The following is a 12,358-nucleotide window of genomic DNA, read 5'->3' as shown; positions in this document are numbered from 1 at the left end:
TGTAGTTGAGAAAATAATTCAAATGACTCCTCAGGGCTGAGTAAAAGGCAAAGCAGAAGTGATCGCCAAAGCCTTTGAAGCTCAATGCTGTTTACATCTGTGGTGCATAAGTGTGTTCTACATAGGATAAATATGAAAGAAAAATGAAATGCTGACATGGGTACATAACATATGTCTGAGAGATGGATGGCAAGATGTTTTGATGGGCTTTTCCACTTTATCATATTGTAAAAATGGAATGTATTACACATGCAAAATGATAATTGTGAAAGTTGGGTAAGGATACATGGGAAGATATATTGTTCTATCTGCTCTTAGGAATGTTTACACATTTCTGTGTTAAGAAGCTTTAACGAAATAAAAGATGTGCATCTCATAAGGGGGGCGGGCAAACTGCCACTGGTAGGTGCATCAGTCCGTCATGACAGGGATTTAGCCGTCTCTCCATAAGATGATTTCAGGAAGTGTCATTCTTTGACATTGGGAAGGAAACGACTTTTCATATAATAGAAAAGGAAAAAGAAAGGAATGATGTGAAAGTGATTTTTTAAAGTGTTTTGTCGACAAGCTCCCATCTCATGGCTTCTAGTTCCTCTATGGACAGTGGTCCAGCACAGCTGTTGAGCAAGTAGAGATGGCCTTGGTTTGAGGAAAGTGAGATTTGAGATACACTTGAGTAGTTTTAGGGAGAGAATGGACTGAGGAAACAGGGACCTAAACTCCAACGGCTTTGTTCACATGTTGGTAAGCATGGGATCATTATTTGTGGGATGAATGAATGATTTCCAGGTAGTTGTTGGGCACCAATAGAATCGATTGGGAGGTTTTTGTGCAATACTGATCCACTACTTACAGGAAGACATTTCTGGAAAAACAGAGTTGAAGTTTTGCCAGACAGGAAAGATTAAAGGGGACTGGAAAAGGCCCATTTTAAATGTTAGTGACCTGATAGGCCATCAAGTCCACCTTGGTAGGGAAGGGAGACAAAACCTTTGACAGGAAGTACGTGGAAAAATGAAAGAGCTGGAGTTGAAAAATGAACAAGGGGCATCTATGCTGGAAGGACAGAGGACGAGGCCACAGCACAGGGTGGAAGGTCAGACTGAATTATTCCCAATGGCAGAGGCGATCCTGGTAATGAGCTCCATATTTAGCAGTGACTGCACTCTAGAGGAGCTAAAGGCCCTGAGATGAGATGGTGTAGGAACTAAGGGGCTGGTTATTGGCTGCTTAGTGAACATGGATGTTAGAGCCTCCCCTGCCTGCTCACCTCCTCCAGTTCCTTGCTTTGGGCCCCATTCCACATTTGTCTCCCTACTCGGGCTTTCACAAAGTCTGCATTTTTCCTGTGATCCTAAGCTTCCGACATTGTAAGGTTAATGGCGCAAGTCTGGACAAGATGGGACGAGTGTGGTAGTGAAAGGATCTGTGGTGGACATATGATTTCTGTGTTTCGTTTTCTCCTCTTTACATTCAGGGTTCACTGGGCTTACTAGGAAAACTTCGTTAAGTGCTCACTGGGACACTCACTCCATTTTTGGGTTTCAGTCTGTATGAGTGGACTTGCCTTCCCACCAGACTGCTATGTGTGCCAGTTTGGCAAAAAAAAAAAAAGAAAACAAACATTCCATGGAGGTCCATGGCGAGCACTGAAATATCCGTAACCCTGGTGCATACTCTAGAACTCACCTCTGCTTCATGAGCTGCTGGTGTTTGGGAGACTGCAGCTCCACCAAAGCCATGAATGTCAGAGGGGCATCTCCACCCTACCAGCTGTGCTGTTCACATGAAGATCCTGTATATCTCCCCTTTCCCAAAGTTCACCTTTCCCCAAAACGGAGATGCCATCCCTGCTAATACTGTTTCGGTTCTCAAGGATAGCACATGTATTTTTGGTGTAAGACATCAGTATGCTGTGCAGGGCTTTGATTAGTCTCGGCAGGTGAAGCTGAGAGCAAGACAGGATCCCTGTGTGGGGCTGAAGGGACAGAAACCTTTGTCCACCAGCAAAGCCACTCTTCCCCCTCTTTTTTGTTCTTACTTCCTCATCACTGTAAGGCATGTTTCCTTATTTTCACATTTATTTCACCTGGGGAGGCAGATGGATGCCTGGTTAACATTTCTACCACTGATAGCTGAGTTATGCTTTTGCTCAGCAGCAAAAAATAAAAGTCATCAACCCAGAAGCCTGAAGAAATACCCAGCCACAGGGACCACTTCCCCAACACATGACTTCCCCAAGGTGACTTTCCAGTAGAACTACATAAGTGTCAAGGTTAAAGTATGTTTCCCCAACACATGAACATGACCCACAAGGAAGATTTTTAAGCAGTGTTTATGCTGTTCCTAGACTCAATCCCAACCAGCCCAATATGGCCCCATACACTCCAGTTCAGGGTTCACCCACCTGTGGGATCCTTTGGTCAAGGACTTCTAAATAATGATTAAGCCACTGTCTCTACTCCACTAATATTTTCTGGAAAATATGCCTGTCCTTGACCTTTTTCAGATATAGAAGGCCTGTCTTGCCTACCATCCAAAAGGATGTAAAACATTCCCTGAGGACGAAGGTGTGGGCTGCTGTCCATGCTCATGAAGGCTAAGCTATGAGATAGGACCCAGAGCCCATCTCCTCAAACTTCATCAGGGAGGCAGTGGGCTCTGGGGGAGGCCACATGATGTTTACTTCTCAGTGAGAGTTCCCGGGTACTGGTCACTTTTGGAAGCAAGGGAAGCAATTAGTAGCAGCTGAACTCCTTCCTTTCCCTCAGCACAGGCCCTGAGATACCCAAAACCCATGCCCCAACACACTACACAGGACAGACTGACTGTTAGTAGAGACATTTATTAGGCAAATGAGTATTTTGTCCAGGAAAGGACTTTCCTGGAAATGCTACACAAGCAATTTGGGTGTAAGAAACAGATATGGACGTCTGAACACAGTGCCTTGTGCAGTGGTGGGAGCAGCAGGCGGCCCCTGGGCAGGGTGAGGCCTGCAGGTGGGGTTTGGGTGATGGGTCACAGTCCCCCTGCAGGGCAGAGATCGGGTGCGCTGCTGATATAAGCGCTGGTCCTTTAATGCCCCATCTTGCTGCGGGTGTCTGCCTTCATTCCTAGTGTATACGACACTTGTAGGGGTTTGACCAGCAAAGACAGCTGCTTGGCGGCAAGACTGATGACAGGCTGGAGGCCTGGGGTTGAGAGCAGGCCGCTGTACAGGTTCCACCTGGGTCCACGCTGCTTTCCTCTGCTGCACTGTCTCAAACCTCACGGCACGTGGAAGGGGCTCCTGAGGGCAGGCGGTGTTTCCTGGGTGCCGAGGCCCCAGTCTCTCCTCTGGGAACTTCCCAATGTCTGACATGGTTTTCTGGGTTTCTGTCATCCCCATAAAGGCAGCCCTGCTCCTTACTGGGCCTCTGCTCTGTGCAGGTGACCTGGGGCTGCCCTTCAGCTGGGGGTCTTCGTGATTTTTGCTGTTTGGCCAAGGTAGAAGTTTTTGGAAAAAAACCTTCAGTTTATTAATAAAAAGACTATCGGGAGTACACTGTCTCTTCTCTGACAGGGTCTGGGAAGACTTGATCCCAACTGTCTTCTCTAATGCCACCTGAGTAGGTAATCTCCTTCTTCCAGGTTGGGATGTTACCACCCCTGCATCCCCTCCACCAAGCTCCTGTGACTTGGAGTCTTTGGCGCTTACTTTCTTTAAAGCTGGTGGGCAATTCTTATCTGGACACAACCTTGAGGTCAGCTCAGGGACCCAAGGCTCCTGCTGTTTCTCCACACTGACTGTTTGCTCCCCCAAGGGGACGTGCAGCACCTGGGCAGCTGCCATGTCCACACCGGAGACACCCTGGGCACCAGGCAGGGAGGCTTGGTTAGTCTCATGGGACATGTCAGTGGGTTGGCCTTGGGTCTGTCCATTCTCTCTCTTCTCCACTTTAGACTTTAACTCATCATTGTTAGAGTCTGATGACTCAGGGTCTAAGTCAGATCCTAAGTCAGTTGTTCCTGTGGTCTTATTCACATTTATTTTTTGGGAAGCTCCTGGCGTTTTATTTTCCGAGCTGTCACTGGTTTTGTACTGAAGAGCACTAAGCTCCTCAGCCTTGACTATCTCCCTGGACGTGTTGTACGTGGCAGCAGGTTCTGCTTTCTCCTTCCTATTTCTGCCCAGTTGCATTTCTGTTTTGTTGCTAGTGTTCGCGTTCTTGTCCTCTGGGTCGTGTCTGTCCCCAGCTCGCCTTGCAGGCAGCTCTGGGGGGTGAGTGTTTGCTGTTGGAAGATGTGTCTGACTTGTTTTGACACGGTTGCTGTTTGTGACAGGCAGAAGAGTCTGCCTAATGGTCTGAATCTCTTCTATAAGCCGGTGTTTGATGTCAGAGGGTGATTGTCTCAGGGTGCCCTGTCCTTCCTTGCCCACAAGTGAGGTGGCAGAAAGAGAAGAATTCAGGACACTGGCTGAGTTTTCTGTGCCCACGTTTACGTTTTCTCCATGAAGGGATTTAGGGCTTCCCCTCAAGGGCATGCTGCCCCCAGATTTGAAGTTCACCATTGAAGTCAGGTTAGTTGAGGAGGAAGAGTGGCGATGGAACGAGGAGTGGGATGAAGTCTCTTTCAATTTAAAGATTTCTCTTATTTCAAGGAATTTGGAGGGAAGGTCCTGCAATGTCCCTGTACGAAGGTCGGTAATATGAGCTTCCAGCATCTTCTGTGCACCAGGCTCAAGGAAAGAAAGCTCCTGAGATGTATTCAAGTAGAAGTCCCCATTCACTGATGGCAGCAAAGTACTCTGTTTTCCTTCATGGTCGGATTTTACAGAACGAGTCTCCTCAATGGCGTGCCAGGAACCATGCACAGTCTCGGGCAGCTGACCCTCACTGATCTCCTCAAACTTCCTGCTCACATGTACTTGCAGGAGCTCTGCCAGTTCCCTCGAACTTTTGCTCAGCCCTGCCACCACTGAGTTTTCTTCCGACCGACTCATTGTGGCTAGGTCCTTCTCAGAGTCAGAGCCCGAGTTCGTATCTGCAGAGCTCTCTGAGTCACTCGACGAACCTTTTGCATCACTGTCTTGGCTGTCTCCTTCATCTGTCCCCTCATCCTCCTCTTGCTGAAACATTTCTGGGCCCCACTCATGGAAGCTTCCGGGTTGGCTGCTCTGGCTCTTATAGGCAGAGATCCATGAGAGGCCGTAACAGCTCCTTGACTCACATATGTCTTTGCGGTACTTTCGAGGCTTCATCAGTGACAGAGATTCGAGGATCCTGTGGGGCAGGCCCCACCTGTGTTGGATGAGCCTCTTTTGAAGGTGATGCTCAAATTTCTCTCGAAGTTCACTGCTGACAGGAAAATCTCCAGGAGCGATGGAGATTGGAACATAGGCCTTACAGGGCTGCCTGTGAGGAAGGGTGGGAGCTGAAGGACAGAAGTCTTCCCTAGACTTTTGAACAATGGAGGGCAAGCCCCATAAACTTCCTTGTATCTTCTGCAACACATTCCACTCTAGGCATTGCATTTCAGATGAGGTGAGACAGTCTAATTCATTCTGGGGTCCATGGAACTGTACTCCACAGATCCTATTCTGGGGTACAGGACTGGATGGTAGGATGGGGAGTGGGGGCTGAAGGTGGGCCTGGGGTTGGATCTGAGTGAGAGGTAGGGGCTGGGATTGGGGCAGGGTTTTAGGCAGGGGCTGGGATTGGACTGTGAGCAAGGAAGGAGGTAGGAGATAAGGAAGTACTGGGGATTCCTGGCCTGTAGAGGCATTAGAAATGCTATTGAAAACGAAGATTGAGGAACAGTCACCCAAGGCATGGAGAGCAGAGGACAAGGACTCACTGTGCAGAGATGGAAGACCCCAGAAAAGCTGGACAAGTTTTTGCTTTAAATGGTCCTCCCTGCTCTTAGGATATGAGTCCTGCTGTACCGAGTCATGCTCATCAGGGCCGAGAAACAGCAAGCGTCTAGGATCTATAAGTTTGGCAGCAGCGTCTCCCGCAAAAGAAGTCTTTGTAGAATGGAGGGCAGGAGACTCTAGATGGCAATTACGTTGTGCCAGGTTCGAAGAGAATGAGTCTTTTGGCTGAGGTGCAGAATGGTGCACTGGGAATTTGGACTCCAAGGGAGGAAAAGGCTCTAGAGGTAGAGTTTGAGCCGGTGGTGAAGGTGAGAAAAATTTACCCAAGGGGGTCCTTGGGTTGGGGGAGATAAGAGAGGGGGCCGGTGGGAGAGGCTCAGGCAGATGAAGTGGGATTAGGCCTCTTGGAGGGTCTGCTGAGGAGGCAGGAGACTGAATGAATGATGGTTGAGTCACAGGAGCTGTGGAAGCCAGAGGGAACACAGAGGCAGGAGAATCTTCCAGGGCCTCTGGCAATGGCAGCGGACTGAGCTCAGCGATTGTGTTCTTATACACCTCACAGGAGGGGTCCAGACATGAATGCTGATGAAGGCAGTTGGTATCATGATGCTGGCCCAGGGGCCTGCAGGAGACAGGAGGTACAAAGCTGCAGCCAGGACCACATCAGGGAAAGAAGGACCCACTGGCCTGAAGGGGGTGGGCCACCTGAAGCCTACTGCCCCTTCACATTGCCCCACATCCGTGACTTCACAATGCACTCAGTAGCACTCACCCCATGGCACTCACTCACATTCCCGTTCCTATGGCCACCCCCTCCTGTGACTATGGAAGGCTGCATTGTACCCCTGGAATTGCATAGAACATGCTAAAGAGGGATCAGGAAAAAGGGGAAAACTACTCACCTCTTCAGGATAGAATTCAGCCTCCTATTCTCCTCTTCTGTCCTGTGATAATATCTTGAACCTGGTAAACCGAGGGTGTGGGTTACATGTAGTAAAGGCAGATGCATAGGTACTCCACTGGAGTCCCCTAATGGGAGACCTTCTGGTTAGTAGTCTCTGAAAGCCCCAAGAATTGGTAGATGAGGCCAAATGCTCAAGAATGTTTATAAGGTCCCGTGTGTGTTGCTTCATTTATAAGCTACTTTTATATACATTATCTCATTTGATGCTCAAAACCTCTCTGGGAAGCAGAGAGGTCAGTGGTTCCAACAATGAGGAAACTAATCAGCCTGAAGCCAAGGTATTTCACGAAGTCAGGGAACAGATGTTCTGACTTTGGACACCTCCTGGGACACACCCATTGCCCAGGTCCATCACTGCCTCCTAGTAGGGACCCGGGGGCTGCAGAGCAGGGCATCTGAGAAGTCTCAGGTTCTGACTGTCTTTCCATGAACCTCCCCTCTGAGGGCTCTGTTTTCTGAGAGAGACTCTACCTCCCAACCAGCAGGGATCATGGACCTGGTACCTTATGGAAAAGAGAGAGAGAGGGTCCTTCTTGGGGAGCTAGAGTGGGATGGGCAGCACCTTACCTTTTTGTGTCCCACCTTTCCTTCTCCTCTTGGCTCTGCCCCGATGCTGAGAACAAGAAGAAATAAGTGAGGGGTTGGGACTCATTTCCCTCACTCCTCTCCCTAGGAAAGTCAGACATTTACTGTCCAAGAATAATGTCCCTCTGAGCCAATGGACCTCATTTTAATTGGTAAAATTTTGTGCTTTTTTAAACCAATTTTTAAAGCTTTAAACTGTTTTTAATTTTTCTTCTTAGAAAGACTCAAGGATAAAGTTTTATCTATGAGGTCCGTACTCCATACTCAGATGTCCTGTACTCACTGTGGGCATATGATCTGAGGCCCACAGTTGACTCTCTCTTCCCTCAGACAAAACCCTATGACTTGAGATGGAGCAGCTCAGGCTGCAGCCTCTGCTCAGAGGCTCAGCATTGCTCTCCTCCTCAGCCCAGCACAAAGGCTTGGTCTACTGATGCTTGACAGGCGAATATGACTCATGCTAAAGTGCTGATTAACTCTGACGTCTTGCAGAGATCCCAAAGCATCCAGAACTAGGGAATCACTGTATTTGGGATTTTAGCCAGAAACCTGCCACTACACCCAGATGGTGTGTGAGCTTCATATGGTAACCTGAGTGCTCCCTGAACCCTAACCCTGCCTGGTCTTCCCCTGGAAGAGTGACGTTTTATTCTCTCCTCAGACATCCCATCTTTAGTGTGTTTCTGGCTCAAGCAAACTCACACAGAAATGGAAAGAAAGGTTAAGTATCTCTTTATCTATTTGTTGGGGCTCGCTCAGGGCTCCTTACCTTTTGAGTGTGTTCATTTTCACAGCAGGTTGGGGCTGATGGAATGACCCCCAGGAAATACAAAAGCAACAGGAGCAACCACAACAAGGTGATGTAAATTACGTTGCGAGTCTTCTGTTCAGGTTCTGGGAAGAAGCTCAGATAGAGCTCGTGAAGAAGGCTATTCAGAAATAGGTTGAGATCCATTTTCTGAATTGCAAAGCTACTTGATGCAACTGAGCTCTGAGGGCACAGCCTCTGGACTTTATTGCCAGGCCTGCATCACACAGCATGGACAAGTCATAAAGGGTTTCTGAGAGTGGGGCAGGGTATGCCTTCAAGAGGGTGTGTCCACAGCCCACTCCCACCCTTCTTGGGCCTCTAGGTCCTTCTGCCTTACTCTGCTATCCAATTTTCCAATTTGCTTTTTAACATACAATGTATTTACCTTAATGAATGCTTCTCTTCCTTCATCTGTAATCCAGCTATTACCTGGGTCCCCTTCAATGCCTGGAGACCTTTATTTTGGTCTCACCTTGTCTACTACCTCGCTAGTGTGAACTACTGCCTGGAAATTTTGCTTGTGCTCAGATTTTACACTCAGGATCACATATACCTTCAGATCCTACTTACAGGGACCCAGGTACAGAACTTAAAGTTCCTTTAGATTTATTTAAGGTTTTGTGAAGAGTAAAGAACAAATTTTAGTTTTTTCAGTAAGTTACAAATAAAATAAAAGCTTAAAATATCAACTCCCATATTTTACACTTATCTAACCCCTGCCCGAGGTTGTAATGAAACTCTCCCCAGAGCTTTTCAGGCAGCAGTGGAGGTGGCCAAGGTGGCATTTGGTAGAGTAGGATCCCCATGCGACCAACTGAGGGACCTCACCCCACAGAAGTCTGGTCCCAGATCACACACTGGTCTTGGTTGTACTGTCTCCAAGGAGGAGTGTTTTACAAAAGCTCTGGTAGAATAATGTGCAGCTCTTTGAGGAGACTCATTGGAGACAAGTCATTGGTTTAGGGTTCTGATACATTTCCAGTTTTCTAGGGATGGTCCCAGTGCTCTCTCACTCCCTTCCTGGTCACCAGCCCTGGGCTGAGCCACATGGGTGCAGCTGTTGTCAGGACCCCCAAAAGGAGTCTGGTTCAAATGAAAGTGATGTCGGCTCTCAGCACAGTCAGCACCCCTCTTGACTTAGTTGTAGACATAACAGCGTACCTTGTAGTTGTGTGGAGTCTCCCTGAGCTCTGACCATCATGAGTCCAGTGGACTTCTGTGCCATGCGGGTTCCCAAGTGCTGCAGGTGGACGGATTGGCAAGGAAGGGCAGGTGTTCACCCGTGTGCATCCTCTGGGCTTATGCATATGCTCCATTGCCACCTTGGACTTCTCTTATGAACCACATTCTTAGATAAAATTACTAAGAATCTCAAAATGGTGACGTGGAGCATTAAACCCAGCACTGAGTGCTCCTGAGTGTGTCCCCTATGTGACAGCACCGGTGGTATTCCCATGAAGCTGGTATGTGGCTCTGTTCCTCACATAGGTCCACATTCTGGTCTTAGCACATTTTGACTGTGTGAACTTGAAGGTGTTAGTTAACCTCTTAGAAGCTCAGTTTTCTCACTGGTAAATTAGGAAGGCACATAGTGCTTATTTTGAGCATCATTATAAACATTTTGTCAGTGTCTATCATGGTATTGGCCAATAGAAATAAAATGTGAGTCAGAAAACCCATTTCCAATCCAATGTACTTTTACATTTTCTTCTGGTCACCTTTATAGAGCTCAGTCTCTGATGTTTTCCAGGTCTTTCCTCAAAAGTCACCAACATGGAAAGTTCTTCCGAGACCATTGGGACTGTAGGAAGTACAATTCTAAGATGACTGCATGACCTCCAACCCCCTGGTGTACCTCCTTGGGTAGATGGGACCTTTGATTCAGCAGAATCTGACTCCCTTGATCAGACTCTAGGCCTTGAGTCTGTGTGAAGTTTACCCTTGGTGGGTCATTGCAGACATTGTCCCTCTGCCTCCATGGGTTGGGCAGCTGGAGGAACTGATTTCTGCCAACAACACATGAGTTTGGAAGAGGACCCCAAGCCTCAGATTCGACCCAGCCTGGCTGACTCTATGACTATAGCCTTGTGAGACTTAAGCAGAGAATGCAGTGAACTGTAGGCCTTGATTCCTGACCAGTGGTAATGTGAGATAATATGTTTGTGTTGCTTTAAGCCATGAAGTTGGAGGAGATTTGTTATGGCTCAACAGAAAGCTAATATAATGCCTAAAATACACTGTCTACCAGCATCCTCTATTCCTCTCTCCTGTGTTATTTTTGTTCAGAAAACTTTTGCTACCTGAAACCACATTATGCATTCGTTCACTGGCTTAGTCTGACTGTCCCAGTGGATCATGATCTCCACAGGGGAAGGGACTGTGTCTCGCTTTCTACTGAATTCCCAGCTTCTCGGCCAGTGCTTGGCACCCAACAGGTGGTAATAAATACTTGTTGAATGAACTCACAGACAAATATATGTGTACGTTCAGTGTTTACCTAATTTTATAAATAATTCTTATAGGTGTACTTCATTTCCAGCAAACTTGGTGTGGGAAGTCACAATTTATCTATAAAAAAAGATTTTAGTGTTGGTTTTTATTTTCTAAAGGAATATAAAATGCAAAACAATGACTAATACATGCTACTTAGGTGCAACTTTTCAGGAGAATGTGTATTGTGTGAAGCAAGGTAAAGCCAGCTGTTTAAGAGCCTCATTCGTTTCTTTGAACAAATGTCACCATATTCTAGCATCAAACATACAGGAACAGATAACCTTGGCCATATGCGCTGGTGGAAGGACATCTCAGTTAGAGTGTAATGAATGGTGGGATGATCAACACGCTGCCAATGCAATTCAGTGGCTCTCACTAACAAAATTACTTTAAAAACATTTCAGTGATGGTGGTGCCCAGGACAGTTTAATGTATTATTTAAAATTGTTCTAATGGTGCATTGCTTTATGAATTAAAAATTTATACCCAAACGAAGATGGACAAAATAAGCTTGCTAATACCTAATCCTGTCCCCTATTGGTTCATTTGTGATGCTTGGTGATGTATTAGGACACTCATTTTCACTTATTTTTGAGGGGGGAATATAACAGATAAAGCCAGAAACAAAAGAAAAGAAGAGACATTTGCGGCTCTAAGGTGTCCCTGTCGGCAGTGGAACCCAAGACTGCTGTCTGCTGGGAAGATGTCTCTTGGCATCATGGCCAGTGCTCTGGGGTGCAGAACTCAGATGGGTGCCTTCCACTGGCCACCCAGCTATGTCCCCTTGGCCTGCAGTGACCAGCAGCAACACTGGGACAGTGTAGATTTGTCCTAAAATCCTGAGACATTTCTCACACCACAGATGAAATTAAGGAAGCATGGATTTGTGGGGTTGGGTTCAGGTCTCTGGCTCCTAGGCTACCCTGGTTAGCCTCTAGCCATGAGGTATTGGTCTCACGTCCAGCAAGGGGAGCATGGGGTCTGGTGGTGTGAAGCAGCCCTGGGGTGGATGAAGAAACATTCATCTAGACCAGTAGAAAAGGGAGAGTTGGGCAGCTTGGCAGGGGAGATTCAAGGCAAGACAGCAGCTGGTGGAGCAGGGAGTCCCATACTAGCATGGGAATAAGCAGAGAGGAACAACTGGGGAGCAAGTCAGACCACACAATCCAGGGTTCCAGTGCAGGAAAATAAAGGCTCAAAACCTCTGACTGAAAAAACCCGTGGGGGGGGGCGGTTGAGGAGGCAGGAGAAACTTCCAGCTTCACAGGAGAGTTTGTTGGAGAGACCCACAGGGTCTAAATGTACACAAATCCACCCAGTTGGGAATCCACAGCAGAAGCACCTAGTTTGCTTGTGGGTAGCGGTGGAAGTGACTGAAAGCCAGCAGAGAGCTGAACAAGAGGCCCTGTCTCCTCTTGGACCCCTCCCCCACTTACAGTGACACAGCGAAGTGATGTGGGTTGCCCTGCCAGATGGAATACCTGAGGCTCCGCCCCTTACTACATAACAGGCATGTCAAGACAAAAGAAAAAAATGGCCCAATGAAAGAACAGACCAAAACTTAAAAAGTAGAACTAAGACATGAAGAGATAGCCAACCTACCAGATGCACCTTTCAAAACACTGATAATTAGGATGCTCACAGAATT

General features: G+C 47.4%; 1 protein-coding gene across 1 annotated transcript; it reads right to left on the bottom strand.

Annotated features, from left to right (window-relative positions):
• Positions 1-2,893: 2,893 nt before the first annotated feature.
• Positions 2,894-9,442, bottom strand: LOC128626044 (spermatogenesis-associated protein 31D1-like). Its single transcript, XM_053656417.1, has 3 exons — positions 9,379-9,442; positions 6,760-6,820; positions 2,894-6,503 (listed from the first exon to the last, which is right to left on the bottom strand). Exons 1-3 carry the CDS (start codon positions 9,440-9,442, stop codon positions 2,894-2,896), a joined length of 3,735 nt encoding a protein of 1,244 aa, XP_053512392.1.
• Between the last annotated feature and the right edge of the window lie 2,916 nt (positions 9,443-12,358).

This window comes from Artibeus jamaicensis, unplaced genomic scaffold (genome assembly GCF_021234435.1).
Source record: "Artibeus jamaicensis isolate MK-2021 breed Jamaican fruit bat unplaced genomic scaffold, CSHL_Jam_final scaffold_1964, whole genome shotgun sequence".
NCBI classification, from domain to species: domain Eukaryota; kingdom Metazoa; phylum Chordata; class Mammalia; order Chiroptera; family Phyllostomidae; genus Artibeus; species Artibeus jamaicensis.
Note: the sequence above shows the minus strand (reverse complement) of the source record. Positions and strands in the feature narration are given on the sequence as shown.